This window comes from Salvelinus sp. IW2-2015, linkage group LG5 (genome assembly GCF_002910315.2).
Source record: "Salvelinus sp. IW2-2015 linkage group LG5, ASM291031v2, whole genome shotgun sequence".
NCBI lineage: Eukaryota > Metazoa > Chordata > Actinopteri > Salmoniformes > Salmonidae > Salvelinus > Salvelinus sp. IW2-2015.
The window spans coordinates 20,449,360-20,473,327 of record NC_036844.1 but is presented as its reverse complement, the minus strand read 5'-3'; the positions used below and the strand labels follow the sequence as shown (position 1 = coordinate 20,473,327).

The 23,968-nt window shown below is 42.8% G+C and overlaps 1 protein-coding gene across 1 annotated transcript in view; it reads left to right on the top strand.

Moving 5' to 3' along the window:
- LOC111964034 (astrotactin-2) overlaps positions 1–23,968 on the top strand; it is a 798,238-nt gene that overhangs the window by 155,451 nt on the left and 618,819 nt on the right. The window contains exon 4 of the mRNA XM_023987704.3: positions 3,541–3,693. Coding sequence (XP_023843472.1) covers positions 3,541–3,693 — 153 coding nt within the window. The remainder of the gene's footprint in view (positions 1–3,540; positions 3,694–23,968) is intronic.

The window sequence follows — 23,968 nt, the reverse complement described above, 5'->3', positions numbered from 1 at the left end:
CATAGCACAGTTCGACAGATATATATGAAATAGCATCCCAAATTGGGTCCTTATCTTTGTTGATCTTCATTCAGAATGTTGTACAAGGGGTCTTTTGTTCAGAACCGTCTTTATTTGGATCCAGAAGAACTATTTCCCTCTTGAATTAGCAAGCACACTGGCCTTACTGCGCTAACCTCTCCTTCGTCTTCAAACGCATCACGTATAAAGTCACGAATAAATTTCAATAATATAATTAAACTATATTGAAAAAACATACTTTAGGATGATATTGTGACATGTATCAAAAAAAATCGAAGCCAGCTGTCATATTCATCTATAACGACCGTTTTCCAGGTGGAGAGTCCAGGTCCAAATTCGCGCCTATAAAAATAATGACGGTCCTCTCACTCCAAGAGGGTGTATGCATTCTCTGAAAGAGATAATCAACTGATTTCTGCTCTCACTTCCGCATGACACCCAGAGGAAGGTGTATGACGTGTTTCTACAGTCCTAAGTGACATGACCTTTTATAGACAAGCTCTTGAAGAGACACTTCGCTTTTTGGAAATCTCACTTCCGGATAGGAAATGAGCTGTAAAAAGAGTTCTGTTTCACTTAGAGACATAATTCAAACGTTTTTAGAAACTAGAGAGTGTTTTCTATCCAATACTAATAATAATATGCATATTGTACGAGCAAGAATTGAGAACGAGGCCGTTTGAAATGGCCACCTCTTTCCAGGTTACTCAATGCTGCTCTTTCAGCCATAACAGGTTAAATATTTGTTATGAGAAAATGTAATCTATTAAAGTCATTATCACGTTCTGGTCATTTGTTAGTATGGCTAACTGGAAAACATAGAGCACGTTTTCAATGAAGATTGTAACGCACATTTCAAATTATTTTTTGGGAATGAAAGGACAATGGTATCCTGGTTACTCTACTCACCTTCATGTTCATATAACTATCACATTTCATGGTGGCTTAATTCTTAATCTGTGTAACTTCAAAACCAATATATATTTGTTTTTGAGGAACCAAATTACAATATAAACTGATACAAACTGACTGAACCATACACATGAATGTAACACTGTTTCTATTCTACTACAGGAAACAATGTTAGAATCCGTCATAACTTCCAACTTTAATGCTATCTGACTTTTATTCTACAACTTTTTATTTCAGCACTTTAGTTATTTCTCTCATTGGCATTCCCTGAGTGTTCCCGGCAAATATATGTTTGACAATAATTCATGATGTGAGCACACCTGAGAGACAGACAGACAGACAGAAAGACAGAGCTGGGGAGGTTGAGAAATGACCGTGTCTGTGGAGTGCGCTATACCGCTGTGAGCCGGGCCACATCTATCTCTCTGTCGCTCACTTTAGGCCGCTCCGCTCCTGCACACACTGCACTGCGAGTAAATAGCCCGTGTCCAGACGTATCATCGCTCCTCCGAGAGACTCCCAGGTCTACATATCTCACTTTAATTGAACTTTTGATGCATTGCGGGCCATGGGGGAACAGCACTCCGCTTGGTAATGGAGGCTCTAGATAAATGGTCGCTTCCCTCTGTGTTTTTTAGGGATAGTTTTTAGTTTTTTTTGTTGTGCTGAGGAAACAATGGGAAGAATATTCTCTCTCATTTCTTGTCTCAGTGGCGCAAATGGGGCAGAACATGTTTAGATGGGTCATATGAGTCCCCCGAGGGTTGATGATTTTCTGCCGAGTAGAAGGAAATGTGCCTGGGCCGCACTACAACTCATATTGGTTTTCAAAGGGGGCTATGCAAACAATGCCCATTACCTATTGTAAACTGGAGCGCTCTATTTTGGAAGATTAACTGAAAAGAAATGTGCCCATTTTTTCTTCTCATCTGTAGTCCTTTGTGCTTTGAGTCTATTACAGCAACCCGATTCAGCAGTGATACCCACTTTGAAATAGTGCAAAGCTTCTGAGGTATTTTCTTGTTCAGATGTGAATTGCACAACTGCTTATTCATGCCAAACTTGACAACATTCAAAGAAGGTTATTTCGTCAGGGGTTGAAATGTAATTTACGAAAGTTTAACTTCATCCAGTAAGCATAACATAATTCACTTTGTTTCTTATTCTAGGGGCATAGTGGGCATGAATATAAATGTATCATCATCAGCATAAATTCCTGTTCCTTCTCCTCTTTCCTATTAGACATGTGTGGAATGTCATTAACCTTTTTACCTTATAGCCTATGAGCATGGCACAATAATGCACATTCCTCAAGCCTGATGTTTAACCTATGGACTCACTTTTGCAATTAATACCTTCCTCTCTATCAATCAATGGGCTCACAATTATCACCTTCCTCTCTATCAATCAATGGGCTCACAATTATCACCTTCCTCTCTATCAATCAATGGGCTCACAATTATCACCTTCCTCTCTATCAATCAATGGGCTCACAATTATCACCTTCCTCTCTATCAATCAATGGGCTCACAATTATCACCTTCCTCTCTATCAATCAATGGGCTCACAATTATCACCTTCCTCTCTATCAATCAATGGGTGTAAATGTTGGGATGTATTTATATGTCAATTTACCCATGTTCTCTTACTTGCTGTTTTTCAGCAACAGTTTTCAACAACCATCCACCTCTTCACCAGCTATATATAATAACCTTAAGGCCTGTCATGGGGGGGGGGGGGGTTATGCCAGCAGTCCCGCATAGGGCTACCTGCCATCACATAACATGGCACTGAGGATCTTCCCTCGGAGAGAAGGCCATTCTCCAAACTATTTAATAAAACGTCATATTGCATTCTGTCTTTGTTGTTCCTTCAGTTAAGCGTGTATTCGATTGAACTAGGAATGAAGTGTTCAACAGAGCGGCAAGGGGCAGACCATTGAAGGGGATTCCTGTAGAGATGAAAGGTTGTTGAGCTGAGTCAGTCAGAAAGTCAGAGCCCATCTTCTTTTCAACAACCTATGTACTTAGGTTGGAAATGCGGAAATGTACTGAAAACAGTGCACCAAATAAGTACCAATGTATCTACTGTGACTAGGCGTTTGGAATTTACAGTGCTTGACACAAAATGCATTTTGATTTAGACTGAGCTAGCGTGAGTCAGCTGTTCAGTTTAAAATACTCTAAATGATTCAAACTTTGCAAACTTGTTTTGTCAACTACTCTGTTCCAATCAATTGTGGTCTAAAAGTAAAATTACCTTCCTGATAACTGCCCAGATGTATAGCCCTCAAAGTCACAGTCAGTAATCAAAGTAGAGTCAAGGTATTTCATCATATTTATTATATATGAATTCTAAATGCAGCTTTGATGCAAAGCAGTTGTTTTTTAATATACATCTATTAATATATGAATTGCACCTCAAGGAGACTGCTGAACAAAGTATTTTCACATTCCGGCTCTCAGTCAAATGTGTTTGTTTGCTTTAATCTTCCCTGTTTGCATTTACAACATACCAGTGCCTGTTTCTCATGCTTTGTAACCAACCCTCTCTAAGTGTGAAACCTTTTAACAGATCTCACATCTCGTTGTTTTATCCCTCCCACAGCCTTTGACCCCAAGCAGGAGACGGTGGATGCATTGATGCGGCGGTTTAAGGAGAGTTTCCGTACTAACACCACCCCGGAGATCGCCCACTTTCAACACAACGTCACACACAACTCTTCTACAGGACGCAACAGAGGCCCAAGCCACACCAGGGGTAAGACTAAGGCTCATTAGTCACTGTTCTGACTTGCCAAGTTAAATAAAGGTTAAATAAATAAATAAATAAAATATTCAGTATGAAAGCCTTTTATCAACGTACAGAGAGCACATTTCTGTCAAGGTTGACACCCACCATGTACACTATGTCACGTTCGTTGTTGGAATGAGACCAAGGTGCAGCGTGGTAGGCGTACATTTTTCCTTTTTATTAAATGACACCGAAAAAACAACAAAATACAAAACGAACGTAAAGCTACATGCAGTGTTGAAAAGCAACTACACACAAACAAGATCCCACAAACTAAAGTGGGAAAAGGCTGCCTAAGTATGATCCCCAATCAGAGACAACGATAGACAGCTGCCTCTGATTGGGAACCATACCAGGCCAAACAGAGAAATAGGAAAACTAGATTGCCCACCCAAATCACAACATGACCTAACCACATAGAGAAATAGAAAGGCTCTCTAAGGTCAGGGCGTGACACATTATCTTTCTGAAGTTTGGGATCACTTAGAAATGCCCTTGTTTTTGAAAGAAAAGCACATTTTTTGTAAAATTAAAATAACGTCAAATTGATCAGAAATACAGTGTAGACATTGTTAATGTTGTACATTACTATTGTCGCTGGCAATGGCATATTTTTTATGGAATATCTACATAGATGTACAGAGGCCCACTATCAGCAACCATCACTCCTGTGTTCCAATGGCACGTTGTGATAGCTAATCCAAGTTGATCATTATAAAAGGCTAATTGATCATTAGAAACCCTTTTGCAATTATGTTAGCACAGCTGAAAACTGTTTCCTGATTAAAGAAGCAATAAAACTGGCATTCTTTAGGCTAGTTGAGTATCTGGAGCATCAGCAATTGTGGGTTAAATTACAGGCTCAAAATGGCCAGAAACACAAAGACCTTTCTTCTGAAACTCGCCAGTCTATTCTTGTTCTGATAAATGAAGGCTATTCCATGCGAGAAATTGCCAAGAAACTGAATATCTCGTGCAACGCTGTGTACTACTCCCTTCACAGAACAGCGCAAACTGGCTCTAACCAGAATAGAAAGAGGAGTGAGAGGCCCCGGTGCACAATTGAGCAAGAGGACAAGTACAATAGAGTGTCCAGTTTGAGAAACAGACGTCTCACAAGTCCTCAAGTGGCAGCTTCATTAATAGTACCCACAAAACACCAGTCTCAACGTCAACAGTGAAGAGGTGACTCCGGGATGCTGGCCTTCTAGGCTGAGATCAACTATTTTTATGCTTTAGAACCGGAACCCCCATCAGATGCTAGCCAGCTAACTAGCTACAAGCTAGTTGGCAGTTAGCCACTGCTAGCGGTCCTCACCGTTATCTCGGACATCAGCCAGCCTCAACCCGGTCAATTCCTGCCAGTCTGCACAGCGCGATATCAACCCAGAGCATATCGGACTGCTTTTTCTCTACCACATCTCTGAGTCCTACCGCAAGCTCTGAACCTTTATACCGGATCATCACAGCTATCTAGCTGCTATCCGGGTGGCAGCTCCTGGCTAACGTCTCTATCCCCAAGCACCAGTTAGCCTGGAGCTAACCTCGAGCTAGGCCCATCTCCCAGCTATCCAAAGAGGTCTACCAGCCAATTCTTGGTCTACAATACCTCTTTTGCCAATTTTCCTGGCCTGGACCCTTTACTAGTGACACGGAGCCCCGCCGATCCATCACGACTGGTCTGCCGACGTAACTGTCCGAGGTGGTATATAATATATATATAATGTACAAGTACATGCTGATGATAATTTGGATTGTTATTCTAGTATGCTGTATCCCTTTACTTTCTGGAGGCTTGTGTGTGTGATGCAGCGTCTCACTACAATGTCTAGATTGTAGTCACATCCATGACCTCAGTCCTCAGGACCATAAAATCAGACCTTGGCCATTGCCGTGCACTCAAATCATATATGACAGTAAAAGACCCATCAATGTCATTGACATTACCCACTACTGGAAGAGACTGGGTGGCCACTGTGGAAATGAGACATTAACCTTGGACAGCTTACCCCATGCCCTTGACTACACACTTCATCACCCCCTCACGCCACCTCCTCTATATGCTAAGTAATGTAGCGTATTACACAGAGCCTAGCTGTGAGATACTATATATTTTCTGTTAACCCACAAGTTAGACGTTTTTGTCATTGAAAGATCCTGAGCGAATAGCCCAGGAATTAGCTTTGTCATTGAATGTCGGCTCTGTGAAATCAAATCCTTTCAGTGGTCCAACTGTCTAACTTTCAAATCCTAAAGAGTCTCAGTGCAAGTCGCTGGCGGGAGATTTCCTCTCTGTGACTCAGAGAGAAAATAAACTATTTTCGAGACCTACAGTTGAAATTGTTTTTCTCAGCACAAAGAGGGACCCAATCCAGGATAACAAACATGCTAATTGGACTAGCGCTTTTACGTAAGGGAAACTCAATTTGCCGAGAGAGGGAAAGGGAGTTCGACGGCTAGCCTCTGAGATTAGGCCACGCAAGGAAATTAATGCGCAGTCAAATTATACGCAAGATGGAGAAGGCAGGAACTGGGAATGTACGAGACGAGAGGGAGGCTATGAAGGACTTTTCTATTTCATTTGGGCTGGCTTGAAATAGCGTTTTATGCCGTAAATTAGTTCCCTTTTCTGCCGTCTCTCCACATTTCCCCGAGCCCCACTGAACATTTGTTTTACATGGATGCCAGTTTTTAAACAGATTAAGTGTGAGTGCAGCTGTGAAGTTCTCTTTATTTCCCCCGTTGTTGTTGCTGATTACTTTTGCATTGTAATGAGAGGCCATGGCGGAGACAGGCCCTTTGGCACGGTGGCACAGTGGCACGAGGCCCCATGCTACGCAGGGGCGTCTCAGTGACACCAGGCAGGCAAGGGGGAGAGGACACCATCTGTGTAGTTTATTAAGAGTCTTGTTGATGAGTGCAACTAATGATAGGGGCATACATTTCTTAGAATTAGATTGTGGGGAGAACTGAGAACGGTTCTAGTTGTGTGATCCATTTGTTCAAGTAGGAATGTTTCCATTCTTGTTTGCGAGTACGCTTGTGTTTGAGAAAGAGAACGACAGTGTAGAAAGCGACTGAGTAGAGAGCGAGAGAGCGACAGAGTAGAGAGAGAGAGATAGAGACTGCTGTACCCCACTTCAGCACCAAAGACAGTGTCTCTGCTATTGTAGAATAGAGTCTGAAAAGAGAGACACTATTAGAGATTATGAGTGAATCTAGTCTGAGTGAGAACAAGTTGGTCAAGTTTCTCCAGAGCAGACGGCCTGTTGAAGTGTCCTGTTTGGTTCAGTGAGTCAACAAATAGAGCGCTGTCCTTGGAGCTGAAATGGAGAGAAGAGCTCTCTCCACTCTCCCACTACTCTCTCTCTTCTTCTTTATTCTATTATCTTTTTACATGTCAAACACACACAAATACGCATGCTCGTGCACACACAAGCACACACACAAACACACACACACACAACTACATCAGCACGCAAAGACACAAATCTCTTCCCTTCAAGTTCAGATTTTGATATTTCATTGTCTGTTGTCTCTATTTCACCATGCAGTTTTTGAGGGCTCCAAGATTGGGCTAGTTAACATTCTGCCCAAGCCACCATTCAAAGACACACTTTGAAGTCTTTTCACAATTAAGTTTAGTCTCAAATTGAGTTTCTGGTTTCTGTATTCTGTCCCCACTATATGTGCATACACCTTTGTGCACTGCGTTTCCCACTGTAATAATGTTTGATGTGCTACTTAGGAGCTATCGAACTGTTTTGATGTGTCAGAACTCATATTTGGCCCACTATGACAGCCTAACCTTGTTTCTATTATCCCACTTATCTGATATGAATTGATGCTTTGAAGTTACAGATGAAGGTTTTCAGTGTTGTGTGTATCTACTCAGTAGATTCCCTAAATGTAGAAACAAGATGTGGAGACAGAAAAAATGGTGTTGGCTGAATTAACAAAGCCTGTTACTTACCCTGGTGTGTGTGTGTGTGTGTGTGTGTGTGTGTGTGTGTGTGTGTGTGTGTGTGTGTGTGTGTGTGTGTGTGTGTGTGTGATTCAGGGAGTGTTGATGGCTGGTGAATGCATTATGTGCTTTGCTGCACTTTCAGCACCCTTCAATCTTCCCTCTAGACAATACACCATGATTGCAGCTCTGACCCTAAGCCTTAGGTTATCTATAACAGGCCTGATGATCTACAGCCAGACAACAATGTTTGTCTGTGTGTGTGTGTGTGTGTGTGTGTGTGCTTGTGTGCATGCATCTGTGCATCAGTGGCACTCAGTGCCGTTTATGATGAGGAAGGACAATATTTTTTTTATGAGCATGGTTTTATTTCTATTACAGCATGTTGGATGACTGTCATTCATATTCCATTCACCCAGTTCAATTTAACATCGATAGGTTTAGGCTACTACATGATACTCAAACTTTCCCTATACCCATCATGAGGTTGCTACAACCTAGCCTATGAATGAAAGTACAGTACAGTACCAGTGAATAGTTTGGACACACCTACTCATTCAAGGGTTTATCTTTATTTTTACTATTTTCTACATTGTAGAATAATAGTGAAGACATCAAAATTATGAAACAACACAAAAAAGTGTAATTTTAGATTTTAAATTATTCAAAGTAGCCACCCTTTGCCTTGATGATAGCTTTGCACACTCTTGGCATTCACTCAACCAGCTTCATGAGGTAGTCACCTGGAATGAATTTAAATTAACAGGGGTGCCTTGTTAAAAGTTAATTTGTGGAATTGATTTACTTCGCAATGCCTTTGAGCCAATCAGTTGTGTTGTGACAAGGTAGGGTGGTACACAGAAGAAAGCCCTATTTGGTAAAAGACCAAGTCCATATTATGGCAAGAACAGCTCAAATAAGCAAAGAGAAGCGAGAGTCCATCATTACTTTAAGACATGAAGGTCAGTCAATCCGGAACATTTCAAGAACTTTGAAAGTTTCTTCAAATGCAGTTGCAAAAACTATCAAGCGCTATGATGAAACTGGCTCTCATGAGGACCGCCACAGGAAAGGAAGACCAAGAGTTACCTCTGCTGCAGAGGATAACTTCATTGGAGTTAACTGCACCTGTCAGGGGTGTGTACGGGAGGTGAAGTCAGGTGCAGGAGAGCAGAGTGTAATTAACAGGCGCACTTTAATTCCGTTCCAAAAACACGGAACATAGCAAAAGTATAGCGCCTGACAAAATCCACATAACAATAAACAATTACACACAAAGACATGCGGGGAACAGAGGACTAAATACATGCAGTAATTATGGAATGAAAACCAGGTGTGTAATGGAACAAGACAAAACAAATGGATATATCAGAAATGGAGCGGCGATGGCTAGAAAGCCGGTGACGTCGATCGCCGAACGCCGCCCGAACAAGGAGAGGAGCCGACTTCGGTGGAAGTCGTGACAGCACCTCAGATGGCAGCCCAAATAAATGCTTCACAGAGTTCAAGTAACAGACACATCTCAACCGCAACTTTTCGGAGGTAGACTGTGTGAATCAGGCCTTCACGGTATAATTGCTGCAAAGAAACCACTACTAAAGGAAACCAATAAGATGAAGAGACTTGTTTGGGCCAAGAAACACGAGTAATGGACCGGTGGAAATCTGTTTGCGATTTTTGGTTCCAGCCGCTGTGTCTTTGAAGATGCAGAGTAGGTGAACGGATGATCTCTGCATGTGTGGTTCCCACCGTGAAGCATGGAGGAGGAGGTGTGATGGTGTGGGGGTGCTTTGCTGGTGACACTGTCTGTGATTTATTTAGAATTCAAGGCACATTTAACCAGCATGGCTACCACAGCATTTTGCAGCGATACGCCATCCCGTCTGGTTTGCTCTTAGTGGGACTATCATTTGTTTTTCAAGTGGACAATGACCCAACACACCTCCAGGCTGTGTAAGAGCTATTTGACCAAGAAGGAGAGTGATGGAGTGCTGCATCAGTTGACCTGGCCTCCACAATCACCCGACCCCAACCCAATTGAGATGGTTTAGGATGAGTTGGACCGCAGAGTGAAGGAAATGCAGCCAACAAGTGCTCAGCATATGTGGAAACTCCTTCAAGACTGTTGGAAAAGCATTCCAGGTGAAGCTGATTGAGAGAAGTTCGAGAGTGTGCTTAGCTGTCAAGGCAAAGGGTGGCAACTTTAAAGAATCTCAAGTATAAAATATATTTTGATTTGTTTAAAACTTTTTTGGTTACTACATGATTTCATATGTATTATTTCATAGTTTTTATGAGTTCACTATTATTCTACAATGTAGAAAATAGAGTGTGTCCAAACTTTTGACTGGTACTGTAGGTGCACACAGGTCGAGTGAAAAATTTGAGATGACAGACAGTGACACATGGACAGACAGTGACACATTCAATACCGCCTTGCACACTCTTGGCTGCATGTAGCTTATCTAGGGGGTAATCATTAGTCCAACAGTTGCAAACGAGAGTTTCTATTGGACAAATTCAGTTTTTTTATCCCCGGTTCGTTTGCTTACGTTTTAGAAACGTTTTTCAACAGACCACCACCCCAAATGCATCCCAGAATACAACCCAGATCATGCGCAAACACAGTTAACTTTCATAGCAGCCATATTGTGTTCCTTCTCGCATCTATACACTCTCCTCCTTTCACCTTTTCACCTTGTTTGTGGACTTCAAAGAACAACTCATCAGCTGTATGTGACCAGGCAACAAAAACAATTCTAAGCCAAACCATGTTATAACTGCTACACACAGCCTAAATCGGTGTCCCCATATTAGCTAAAGTAACGTCCTAGTCAACATAGCTAATATAACTACTGTGTTAGTAAACCCACTACAATCATGCAGTAACGTTACAGTGTATAGACAGTAAGCATTTACTCCGGCGGGCCCCGGTGGCAATAAATTAATAAATCCTAAAGCTTACCTTGAATTGAAAGAGTTCCAGTGTTGTGTGGGATAGTCATAGCCAGCTAGCTAACAAAGCATCCTTCTGTTTAAGCCGGGTGTTTGAGTAACTAAACTAGCCAGCTGCATTTACTAGCTAAGTAAGAGAAACTGAAAGTGAAAAAAAGGACAATCTCTCTCTCTTGCTTCTCCTTCATTTTTGAAGAAATTAATTTGTTGAGAACTGTTCAACTATTGTCTTTCTCTCTCTTTGAATCAACTACTCACCACATGTTATGCACTGCAGTGCTAGCTAGCTGTAGCTTATGCTTTCAGTACTATATTCAGTCTCTGATCCTTTGATTGGGTAAACAACATGTCAGTTCATGCTGGAAGTTCATGCTGCAAGAACTGACATGTTGTTTACCTCTGGAAGTTGTCATAATTACTGTGTAAGTCTAAGGAAGGGGGTGAGAACCAAGAGCCTCCTAGGTTTTGTATTGAAGTCAATGTACCAAGAGGAGGATGAAAGCTAGCTGTCCTCTGGCTACACCATGGTGCCACCCTACAGAGTGCTGTTGAAGCGACTATAGACTTTCATTGCAAAACAGTGTATTTTAGTTAATTATTTGGCGACAAGTGAATATATTTAGTATAGATTACATACAAAGTGTAACTTTTTCAATGTTTTACCATTTGAATTTTTATGAAATTCACTGAGGAGGATGGTCCTCCCCTTCCTCCTCTCAGGAGCCTCCACTGGTGTGCATACTCCTATCCAGGCTATTACATCAATGGACTCGTGCTTAACTGAAAGTCGAGCAACGTGTTTCTAACCATCAATGTAATTACTGCACAGTCTGACACTGACTGTTTCTCCAGACCAGAGGAACATGATTGCTACTCATCAAATGTCATGTATCTCATATGTCAGCCTGACTGCGTAGCCCTACAACAGTTTTTAATGTGCCATATATTCTGTCTCACTGGTTGATAATCTTACAGGAATAGGATTCAATTGACACCTCCTGGTCTTAGGCATGAAACATCCATTTTAGATGGCCCTAACAATCCATGGTGTCCCCAGCCTCACTGTCAATCGTACAGGGTGGATGGAGGGAATCATAGGGGAGGTGCAACAATTACCCAAGATGGAGGAATGAAACCCTGTGTGGCTGGTGTTAATAACCCTAAGGTGCCATGGTGCTAAGGGTTCTGAATTTGAGCCCCCCATTTCAGCCAGTCATCAGTCATACCCTATGGGATCGCATTGACCAAAGTACTCTCTCCCTGTCCCAGCCATTTGCCGATTACACCCGGAGTGCTGTGTGTGCCATTTATATGCTCGTTAGTCTAAACGATCCATTAATCAAAATGGAATATGTGAATAAACGTCCAGGGGAGATAGAGGTAGACAGTAAGGCCACTTGGGTGGGAGTGGTGACCATTAAAACTCCCACCTGTTTCAATGATTTACCCTGACCTGTGTCACAGATATATGAGGACATGAATTTGGGCTGTGGGTGCTTATATTGTGATGCTGTCAGCAATTTCTTTATGGCACTGCAATTTTAGAAGTCTTGTTTTGAAAGCCTTCAGGTTCCATAAATTCAGAGATGATTGGAATCTGTTCGATTGTTGTACTGTAAAATGCAACTGTGCTGCCACCTGTTTGCCAGTTTCAAAACCCTATATCAAGCGGTTGGATATTTAATTGGATGCAGTTAGGGTAGAGAGAGATGGAGTGAGAGAGACAGAGACAGAGACAGAGACAGAGACAGAGAACTTGAGAGGGAGGGCGAGAGAGAGGGAGAGAGAGAGAGAGTGGTGAGCTACAGGCAGACAGAAACAGAAAGACTCTGATAGAGGGCAGAGTCAGAAACAGAAAAATCTGTGACAGAAACAATGAAGTTATTCACACAGATACACATTGACGTACCTTGGACCAGTATTGGACCGAATGTAGATTTGTCTTCCCTGAGCTCAATTCCGCATGAGTGAGGAGAGAGGGGCACCCGCCTGGGGAATCTAGAGCTGGTCAGGGATCAGTGGAGCCACTGAAGAGGTTCTTCTTCCTGATGTGCACTTGGCTGGAAGTGGGCTGCCTGGGGCACTATGGCATGGGCGTCTGGCACTCCCGCTACTCTCTCACCCCGCTTGGACTTCATTCCACCTAATCAGCCCACCATGATTTCCTGCCAAGGCCAGACTGCAAACAAAAGCCAGTTAGAATGAAGCATGGTGGAATATAATATAGTGTCGCTGCCCACACACATTCATTTAGCTAGAATACTGTTTATATTAAATACATTCTATTCATTCAATTTTCTAGACTAGGCCTATATTAACTTTTATCGCACGTCGAAATTAACATCATGACATTTTCAATTCAACAAGCTTTGAGAATGTGTTATCGCAGATAAATCACCTGGTTCACTGTTATCACAATGAAATATCAAGATCAAGCATAAGACTTCTTAGTAATCAACAATTCAGTCTTATTCACATGAGTCCTACCACACTAGAAAGCATGTTTATCAGCAAACTTCACTCTGGAAGCACCCTTGTAGACTAGTAGACGTACCCTTGGAGACTATAGCAAGCAGCGTGTTGTGTTTTTAATCTGGCCCCCGTTATAACTTCTGAAAGGACATGTACTGTATATCTGTCTCCATAGTATTACCATCACTGTCTTGGATTGCAGGCTTTACTATTAGATTACACTATTGACTATGCCTAATATCGAGAGCTAGTGCTCCTCCAGAAACATTAGAAATCTGAATCTCAGAGGTCATTTCTGCTAGGATTTCTGTCAAACAGGCCGTTTGAAGCATCACACTTTAGCAACTTGCTCCATCACCATCTGTGATCAGGGATATAGTGGAGGGGAAACACACATAAAAGGCGTTTATGCACCTTTTTGTGAAATAGCGTTTACTCACCTTTTTATTTTGTTAATTATCGTTTACCCACTTATTGCGTTCCCAGCGTTGATCAATGCTCAGAACGCTAATATTCTTGATCTGAGCTCTAATCGTACCTGCCTCTCTGTGAACGAGTGGAATCATGATTCAGATATGCTCATTATGTTCCCCTACTCACCCCAGATTTGCCTTGTTAGCTCTCATTCATTCACCACTCTGTCCAACAGCGAACTCCACCCACGGCTAAAGCCGAGACACCCCCCCCCCCACACACACACACAAAAAAAAGGATCTGGGAGAATTAGTCTACAACTGGTAAATAGTCGCTGATATTTCAGTCAGGTGGCTAGCTAGCTTTACAGAGATTAGTGAGCCAGACAGTGATGAGCAGACAGTGGTGAGGCTGAGGCAGGCTGCAATGCAGGCTGCAATGCAGGAGGCAGAGAAGACCGAGAGAGGGACAAAGCAAGCAGATGGAGAGGCCATCCAAGCATTTGGACAGTAAAGCAAAACCTACACTTAAAAAAAGACAATTAGTGCAATTAAACAATACAGTTCTAAAAATTTGAATAGCATATGGTTTATATCGGTGGTTGTTCATCTTATCTCGATCGTCCACTTGAGTTTATAGTTTACCCCTCTTTTTTCACCACTACATCACTGTCTGTCATATTTATTGTCATGAGGATAGAGACAAGTACACAAACAGGTTTTAAAGAGGATCTATCCTGTCTCAATGTTATTTTTTTACTTTTTTATTTCACCTTTTTTAACCAGGTAGTCTAGTTGAGAACAAGTTCTCATTTACAACTGTGACCTGGCCAAGATAAAGCAAAGCAGTGTGACACAAACAATAACACAGAGTTACACATGGAATAAACAAGCGTACAGTCAATAACACAATAGAACAAAATAAAGTCTATATACACCGTGTGCAAATGGCGTGAGGAGGTAAGGCAGTAAATGGGCCATAGCAGCAAGTAATGGGTGTTGTTATCGTGACCAGTGAGCTGAGATAAGGCGGAGCTTTACCTAGCATAGACTTATAGATGACCTGGAGCCAGTGGGTCTGGCGACGAATATGTAGCGAGGGCCAGCCGATTGGAGCATACAGGTCGCGGTGGTGGGTGGTATATGGGGCTTTGGTGACAAAATGGATGGCACTGTGATAGACTGCATCCAGTTTGCAGAGTAGAGTGTTGAAGGCTATTTTGTAGATGACATCACCGAAGTCGAGGATCGGTAGGATAGACAGTTTTACTAGGGTTTGTTTGACGGCGTGAGTGAAGGAGGCTTTGTTGCGAAATAGAAAGCCGATTCTAGATTTCATTTTGGATTGGAGATGTTTAATATGAGTCTGGAAGGAGAGTTTACAGTCTAGCCAGACACCTAGGTATTTGTAGTTGTCCACATATTTTAAGTCAGAACCGTCCAGAGGAGTGATGCTAGTCGGACGGGCGGTTGAAAAGCATGCATTTAGTTTTACCTGCGTTTAAGAGCAGTTGGAGGCCACGGAAGGAGTGTTGTATGGCATTGAAGCTCGTTTTGAGGTTTGTTAACACAGTGTCCAAAGAAGAGCCAGATGTATACAGAATGGTGTTGTCTGTGTAGAGGTGGATCAGAGAATCACCCGCAGCAAGAACGACATCATTGATATATACAGAGATGTCCGGACAACAGGCCCTCCGATTTGACACACTGAACTCTGTCTGAGAAGTAGTTAGTGAACCAGGCGAGGCAGTCATTTGAGAAAACAAGGCTGTTGAGTCTACTGATAAGAATACGGTGATTGACAGAGTCGAAAGCCTTGGCCAGGTCGAAGAAGACGGCTGCACAGTACAATCTTTTATCGATGGCGGTTATGATATCGTTTAGTACCTTGAGCGTGGCTGAGGTGCACCCGTGGCCGGCTCGGAAACCGGATTGCACAGCCGGAGAAGGTACGGTGGGATTCAAAATGGTCGGTGATCTCTTTATTTTCTTGGCTTTCAAAGACTTTAGAAAGGCAGGGCAGGATGGATATAGGTCTATATCAGTTTGAGTCTAGAGTGTCACCCCCTTTGAAGAGGGGTATGACTGCGGCAGCTTTCCAATCTTTAGGGATCTCGGACAATACAAAAGAGAGGTTGAACAGACTGGTAATAGGGGTTGCAGCAATGGCGGCGGATAATTTTAGAAAGAGAGGGTCCAGATTGTCTTGCCCAGCTGATTTGTACGGGTCCAGGTTTTGCAGCTCCTTCAGAACATCTGCTATCTGGATTTGGGTGAAGGAGAAGCTAGGGAGGCTTGGCAAGTAGCTGCGGGGGGTGCGGAGCTGTTGGCCGGGGTTGGGGTGCCAGGAGGAAAACATGACCAGCCGTAGAGAAATGGTTATTCAAATTCTCGATTATCGTGGATTTTTCGGTGGTAACAGTGTTTCCTAGCCTCAGTGCAGTGGGAAGCTTGGAGGAGGTGCTCTTGTTCTCCATGGACTTTACAATGTCCCAAAAATGTTTAGAGTTAAAGCTACAGGATGCAAATTTCTGTTTTAAACAGCTAGCCTTTGCTTTCCTGACTGACTGCGTGTGTTGGTTCCTGACTTCCCTGAACAGTTGCATATCGCGGGGACTATTCGATGCTATTGCAGTCTGCCACATTATGTTTTTGTGCTGGTCGAGGGCAGTCAGGTCTGATTGAACCAAGGGTTCTGTTCTTAGTTCTACATTTTTTGAAAGGGGCATGCTTATTTAAGATGGTGAGGAAATTACTTTTAAAGAACAACCAGGCATCCTCTCCTGTCGGGATGAGGTCAATATCCTTCCAGGATACCCGTGCCAGGTCGATTAGAAAGGCCTGCTTGCAGAAGTGTTTTAGGGAGCGTTTGACAGTGATGAGGGGTGGTCGTTTGACCACGGACCCATAGCGGATGCAGGCAATGAGGCAGTGATCGCTGAGATCCGGATTGAAGACAGCAGAGGTGTATTTGGAGGGCAAGTTGGTCAGTATAATATCTATGAGGTTGACCATGTTTACGGATTTAGGGTTGTACCTGGTGGGATCCTTGATAATTTGTGTGAGGGCGTCTAGCTTAGATTGTAGGACTGTCGGGGTATTAAGCATATCCCAGTTTAGGTCACCTAACAGAATGAACTCTAAAGATAGATGGGGGGCAATCAATTCACATATGGTGTCCAGGTTACAGCTGGGAGCTGAGGCAGAAACAGTGAGAGACTTATTTCTGGAGAGACTAATTTTTCATATTAGAAGCTCGAACTGTTTGGGCATAGACCTGGAAACTATGACAGAACTTTGCAAGCTATCTCTGCAGTAGATTGCAACTCCTCCCCCTTTGGCAGTTCTACCTTGACGGAAAATGTTGTAGTTGGGGATGGAAATGTTGGTGTCCTTCCTAAGCCAGGATTCAGACACGGCAAGGACATCAGGGTTGGTGGAGTGTGCTAAAGCAGTGAGTAAAACAATCTTTTCTCTTAGTCTTCATGTTTTTACATCCCTTCAGAATAACAATAGTTCCTCAATATATATTTTTAATCTTTCCAGCTCTCTCCCTTTCAACCACTCAGCGTGAAAGGGAAAATGGCATGCTCTGATCCAGTGGAAACATCATAAAATAGGCCTAACTGATTACTTCTCATCAGTGCTTGACTTGAAATAGGTTCCGGTACTCATTTTGGGTGCTGGTATTGTTTATATGTAGGTGCAGGAGCTCTACAATACTTTTGAAGCAGTAGAAAATTGGAGGTGCCGGTACTCAGCTCCAGGGAGCTCCTACCCAAGTCGAACATTGCTTCTTATCCCTTGCGCATTAGCCTTTAGCTGTGTTGTAACGGCTGTCGTCTTCCTCGTCTGAGGAGGATAAGTTAGAAGGATCGGAGGACCAATGCGCAGCGTGGTAATTGTTCATCTTACTTTAATAAAGGTGAACACTCAAAATACAAAATAACAAAAGTGACAACCGAAACAGTTCTATCTGGTGCAGACACACAAAGACTGAAAACAACCACCCACAAAACCCAACACAAAACAGGCTACCTAAATATGGTTCCCAATCAGGGACAACGATTGACAGCTGCCTCTGATTGAGAACCATATCAGGCCAAACACAGAAATAGCAAAACATAGAAATACAAACATAGACTGCCCACCCCAACTCACGCCCTGACCATACTAAATAAAGACAAAACAAAGGAAATAAAGGTCAGAACGTGACATGTGTCTGTCCCGAGCTCACTGGCAGATGAAACTCTGAGGGCCCAGAATATTTTTTACAATGTTTAAATCGCTAGTCGGACCCAAGTTAATAGTTGATGCAATGTTTCAAGTTTGTTGCAGACAGGCCATATGTAGCCAATGTGATATTTATTTTCATCAGGGTATTATCTGCCTGTAGGCTGCAATGTTGGCTTTATGTAGGCAATTTTTTACATTGTTGGCAATGGAATAAACTTTTTAGGTTTGTATCGTTTTAATTTAGATTTTGATATCCTTTTGATTAACCACATGACAATGATTTTGAAATATGCAGACGTTATTATAAATTAAATGAAACTGTTGCATGAAAATGTGCATATGAAAACCATAACTGGCACGCAGATCGGTAGAAATGGTAAAAAATTGGCATTCAACATGAGAAAGGTTGCCGACTCCTCATGTAGCTTAATATTGGCAACTTCAGCAGAGTAAAGCCAGAATCTGCGAAAGCCAGTAGGAGCAGGAGAAGGATGATCGGTCAGGTTAAGATTTTTTTTCTTCTGGCTATCAAGATCTCTGGCTCCCTCTTGAGGCATTTGTCTTATATCATGAAACCGTAAGCTTTACGCATCAGATAAGGTCAATGCATATATACAGTATATATGGAAATATACACTTTTAAAATGTTGACCAATCGATTGGTCGAAAGAACAGACGACTTTTGGTCAACTAAGATCATTTTTTGGTCCTACTCTAGACGATTCTGTGCTTCCAACTTTGTGGCAACAGTTTGGGAAAGGCCCTTTCTTGTTTCAGCATTAACAATGCCCCCATGCTCAAAGCGAGGTCCATACAGAAATGGTTTGTTGAGATCGGTGTGGAAGAACTTGACTTGTCTGCACAGAGCCCTGACCTCAAACCCATCGAATACTTTTGGGATGAATTGGAACACTGACTGCGAGCCAGGCCTTATTGCCCAACATCAGTGCCCTACCTCACTAATGCTCTTGTGGCTGAATGGAAGCAATTACCCGCATCAATGTTCCAACATCTAGTGGAAAGCCTTCCCAGAAGAGTGAAGGCTGTTATAGCAGCAAAGGGGGACCAACTCCATATTAATGTCCATGATGTTGGAATGAGGTGTTCGTCGAGCAATGTCCACATACTTTTGGTTATGTAGTGTATTGTCCCATCTACGTACATTGTGTAATTTGCTGTTGGTCCCTAACTTGCTCCATAGGGATATTGATGGTCAAACCAAGTTGACAATGGGCATTATGATCGGGTCGTGTGCAGCTGCGCTTAAAATGTATGATTACTTGGGTGCTGTCAGCTGTGGGCATGTGGGCAGGATTCAAATAAACACAACCCACGCAAAACTTTTACGGTACCCTTCATTTAGTAACATACCATTTTTTCCTATCATCTTGCAAATGTCCATTTTGGACAAGACTGACTATCTAGTTACACTTTGTAGTAAATTTTGACACTAGAATAAATGTTTCTGACTCATATCGATGCCACATGGGCCATTTTCAAAACGAGAAGTAGCTTTTTAGGGGCAGTTGCTCAGCCACAGCATGAATGCAGCCTGAATTTGATTACCATTGGCAGAGCAGGATAGGACCAGCCAATCACTTCAACTTACCGGTTACACAGCACGACGCACACCACACACGCACCACACACACACACATCACACACACACACACACACACACACACACACACACACACACACACACACACACACCACACACACACACACACACACACACACACACAACACACTTTGAGTGGTCAGCTGTACTCATCTGCTTGTCATGCTATGTTGTATTTTCTGCATCTCCCGGTGCTTTCACAGCTGAAGTACGCGAGAAGGCGTTTGTTTACCCAATCATGTATAATTACAGCCTGTATTATTTGGGTAAACCAACTTAACCTTTCAGGTTTAAACAGATGCAGAGGGGGTCACGCGGTAGGGGCAGCAATAATCATTTATGCTGTCCCTCACAGACACGCACACATATCATGTAGATACAAACTACCACACGTCTTTGCACATACTGACTCATTCATTCACATGTTCACTCTATCTCATCCCTACACACAAAGGCAACAAAATTGGCCTTGGCAAATAGTCACTGTCATGTTAGTGTGTTCTCAGTAATTCCCTTCCCTGCTTTCATACAAACACATGAAGAGCACACATACATACAGGTGCATGCATGAATACACCTCTCTCTCTCTCTTCTCTCTCTCTCTTCTCTCTCTCTCTCTCTCTCTCTCTCTCTCTCTCTCTCTCTCTCTCTCTCTCTCTCTCTCTCTCTCTCTCCCTCTCTCTCTCTCTCTGCTCCTCTCTCTCTCCTCTCTCTCTCTCTTCTCTCTCTCTCTCTCCTCTCTCTCTCTCTCTCTCTCTTCTCTCTCTCTTCTCTCTCTCTCTCTCTCTCTCTCTCTCTCTCTCTCTCTCTCTCTCTCTCCTCTCTCTCTCTCCTCTCTCTCTCTCTCTCTCTCTCTCTCTCTCTCTCTCTCTCTCTCTCTCTCTCTCTCTCTCTCTCTCTCTCTCATACACACCATCACTCACACTAGCCCACCTGAGCTGAAGTCCATTAGGTGTGGTACTGTGTTGATGTGATGGCATGCGTGGCAGAAGCAGAGGGTGATCTGTGCTCCCCGACAGAAAAATGATTAGCTTTTATAGTGCAGAATGAACTCATCTCTGCCTCGCCTCCCAGTGCCTGCACCACCTTAATCACTCCCATCACAGGGCAGATTGAAAAGCAGCTCCCGCTTTCTTTCCCCATGTAACCTTTCCCCCCACCCTATCCTCCCTATCCTCTCTCTCTCTCTCTCTTTCTCTCTCTCTCTTCCTCACCTCCCTTTCTTTTTAACCTCTGTCCCTCACTTTCTCCCTCTCCACCCACCGTCACTCTTGGTCTCCCTCTCTCTTCCTCACTCTCTCTCATTCCATCCTCACTTCCTCTCACTATGTCCTCCAATACCGCTTGTCGCTCGTCGCTTGTCGCTCTCTCTCCGATTGTCTCTCTCTCTCTCACTCTCTCTTTCTCTGTTTCATCCCTCATATTCCTCCATCCTGCATTGTCACTTGCTGCAGACGCGATCCATCTGGGACTTTGTCAATGCAGTGTGAATGACTCTTCTGCTGCGAGTAACAATGCATTATTGGAACTACTACGTCCACGTTGCGCTCAGTGTTGGTGCAAGTCAGTGTGACGTGCAAAGACAGAAGCTTTCACTATAGTAATTGACATTAAACTTGTAGAGAATGGCAAATAATTAGACTTAGTAAAGGTGTTGATTGAACCATTTCAAAACTCAGGGAGAATTTTAATTGGTACATGTTTTATTTTGAACAGCATATATTAGTTAGGAAGGGTGTGAATCTACTGCACACACACACACACACACACACATACACACTGCTTAGGAGAGAGAGGCAGATGCAGAGATGGAGAGTGGTTGAAGGTGTGACACAACTCAGATAGGCAGGCAGCCGGACTAATGAAAAACTTTACCGTCTTCACTCTATAGTTTAGCTTCAGCCTTTTTATGGAAGTGTGTTAGACACCAGTAGTGCCCTTGACATGGAAGAGAGAGCAGGCATAATGACGACAAGAGAGGAAAGAGAGGTGATGCATTTCACAGTGAGGGAGGGAGTGTGGGCATGTGTGTGTGTGTGTGAGAGAGAGAGAGAGAGCGAGAGAGAGAGGGGGAGAGAGAGACATGGGGAGTGAGGGGGAGGGAGAGACAGAGTTGACACATTTCAATAAGAGGTCTGAAAAACCTCTGTTCTTTGTCACAACCATGTCCTGTCTGTCTGGTACAACATCTACAATAGAAACACATGCACTGAGAGTGTGTGTTTTTGTGTGTGAACTTGTGTGTAGGAGTGCAGTGATTTTCCTGACAGGCTTGTGGCCTCTGTTTTACCACCTCATTTGTAACACGGGACTACAGCCTTCAAACTTTCGATGCACATGTTCCCTTACTAACTTGTTTTACCCGCTCTTGGAAGTCGCTCCACTTAACCATATATCTGCATGAATATCTCAGCATGTTAATGGAGTGATATTTCTCCCTCCTTCCATCTATTTTTCTTTCTTGTCTTCTCTCTCCACTTTCACTGTTTGATCAAGCGTCCGTGCTGTTTCGGCGGTCGTCTCTTGAGCTCAATTTGCAAATCAAACTGGAACACGACCCCAGTGTGTGTGTGTGTGAGGGAGATGGTGTGTGTGTGCGTGTGTGTGGTCTGTATATGCGTTCCTGGGTGCGTGTGTGTGTGTATGTGTGTGTGTGTGTGACTGAACACCTCTCCTCAGTACTGCCGTGCCACCATGACATTAAAGCCCTGATAAATGCGCGGAGATTGAAAAACAAAATGCATAATGAAGGGATTTAAAGCCGCTGCAGGATAAAGCCGCCTAGAAATAGTGCCATTTAAACTATGTCAACTAAACCACCCTCGAGAGCAAAAACTGTGACGAGATGAGAATCCTCCAACACCTGTTTTAAATGCACATTCAAAACGAGTGCTTTGCCAGAAGTCCTACGTGATCTCTGTACAGTTATAACCTACCCCAGAGATAATTCACTGTCATTACATCCCAAACCTCAGAGAGTTACATCAGATAACAGTGGGATACTTCTTTTATATAGTCACACTATTGCTTTTTTCCAGTACTGAAGGCCTATACATCCTCATTGTCTTCAAATACCGAAAGGACATGGCTTGTATGTGTCTGTGTTTTTTCAGCAGCAGGGGCAGAGTTAGCTTACATCTATACATCTACATTATTATTTTTATTTTATTTTTTATTGCAGTGTCAGACACGATTTAGCGGCGGTGGTGCACCACTGCTAAATGCAAAGGGGAAACACTGGTCTCCATCCTAGTTTCCTCTTTGGCTTATGGATGTTTGGCTTGTTTGATCCTAGGGATCATGGTGATTAAATCTCTTAATCTTTCTGATTTGTAAAAAATTTAATAAAAATACATTTCACTTCTCCGCCAATGGAGGGACTCCCCAATGGGCACAGATGTCAATTCAACATCTATTCCACATTGGTTCAATGTCATTTCATTGAAATGACATGAAAACAACATTATTTCAACCATTTTGTGCCCAGTGGGTCCCAACAGAAGCCAGTCAATGGCCATTCGAGAGCTTTCCAAATCATTTGGCCTCTGATTGTGTTTTGTGAACTAAACCTCAGAAATATTTTAGATTGTCCTGGAGGGTTTTTGGAGTACCTAGAGTAGGGATGAGCAACTTTGATGGGGGTAGGGGCGCAATTGTATTAGTCATTTCATGCAATTCTACACATTTGCCATAGGGTGGAGAGAAATGTTTGCAATTTTTAACATGATATCTGAGTGAGACTGACTAACAAAATCGAAATTGCACCTGTTCTAACTTGCAACAGTAAGTAGAGAGACAGACAGAAGTGTATCCGAGGGCCTTCAAAAGGGGCCTCCACTCATAAAGACAAGAGAAACACAGGTGAATGAGCTAGCATTTCAGAATGCCTTGACAGTACTAGGACATGCATAAGGCCCCTGAGACATGTGATATATAGGATAATGGATAATGGCTCTATGACATTTCCCATTCCGTCAGAGGTAACAACTTATAGGTCTGGCCTCAGCTATCCTTTCCATTCCCTGGATACTCACAATGAAACAATTAAAGCCCTCATCAATCCTCCCCCTAATTGTACGTGACAGAAATCGAAATGCAGGCGGCAGACGGTGCTTAAGGAAAAAGAAGGTATTGGTCTCTAACTGAATTAAGCAGCTCAGGGTGATGAATTTCCACTCACATTATGTAACTAAGGCCAGAAAAAAGCATAGCGTTTGAGTTCTTCAGGAACACCCCTCTAAATGTTCCACCAACATTTGCTGTTTGAATATTCTATTTAAAGTTATTATCTATTTTGCCCACTGCTGTAGGCTATTTGTTTTTCTCAACTATTTTGAGAAAGGGAGCACAACTCTGTATTGGTGTAATAACGGAAAAGATAAAACATCACACTGACATAAGTTACCTATTTTTGTTGTCAGATGTCACAGTTGGACAGACACGTAGGAAATTGTGTTTCTCCTGATCTGAAATACGCCTACTGTTCCTCTAAAGCGTGGCTGGTTTTATTGCCAATGATGGAGAGGTATTTTATCTCACCCAAACCTTTTTTTCTTGGCAAACGTCAAGCAAAGGTAGATT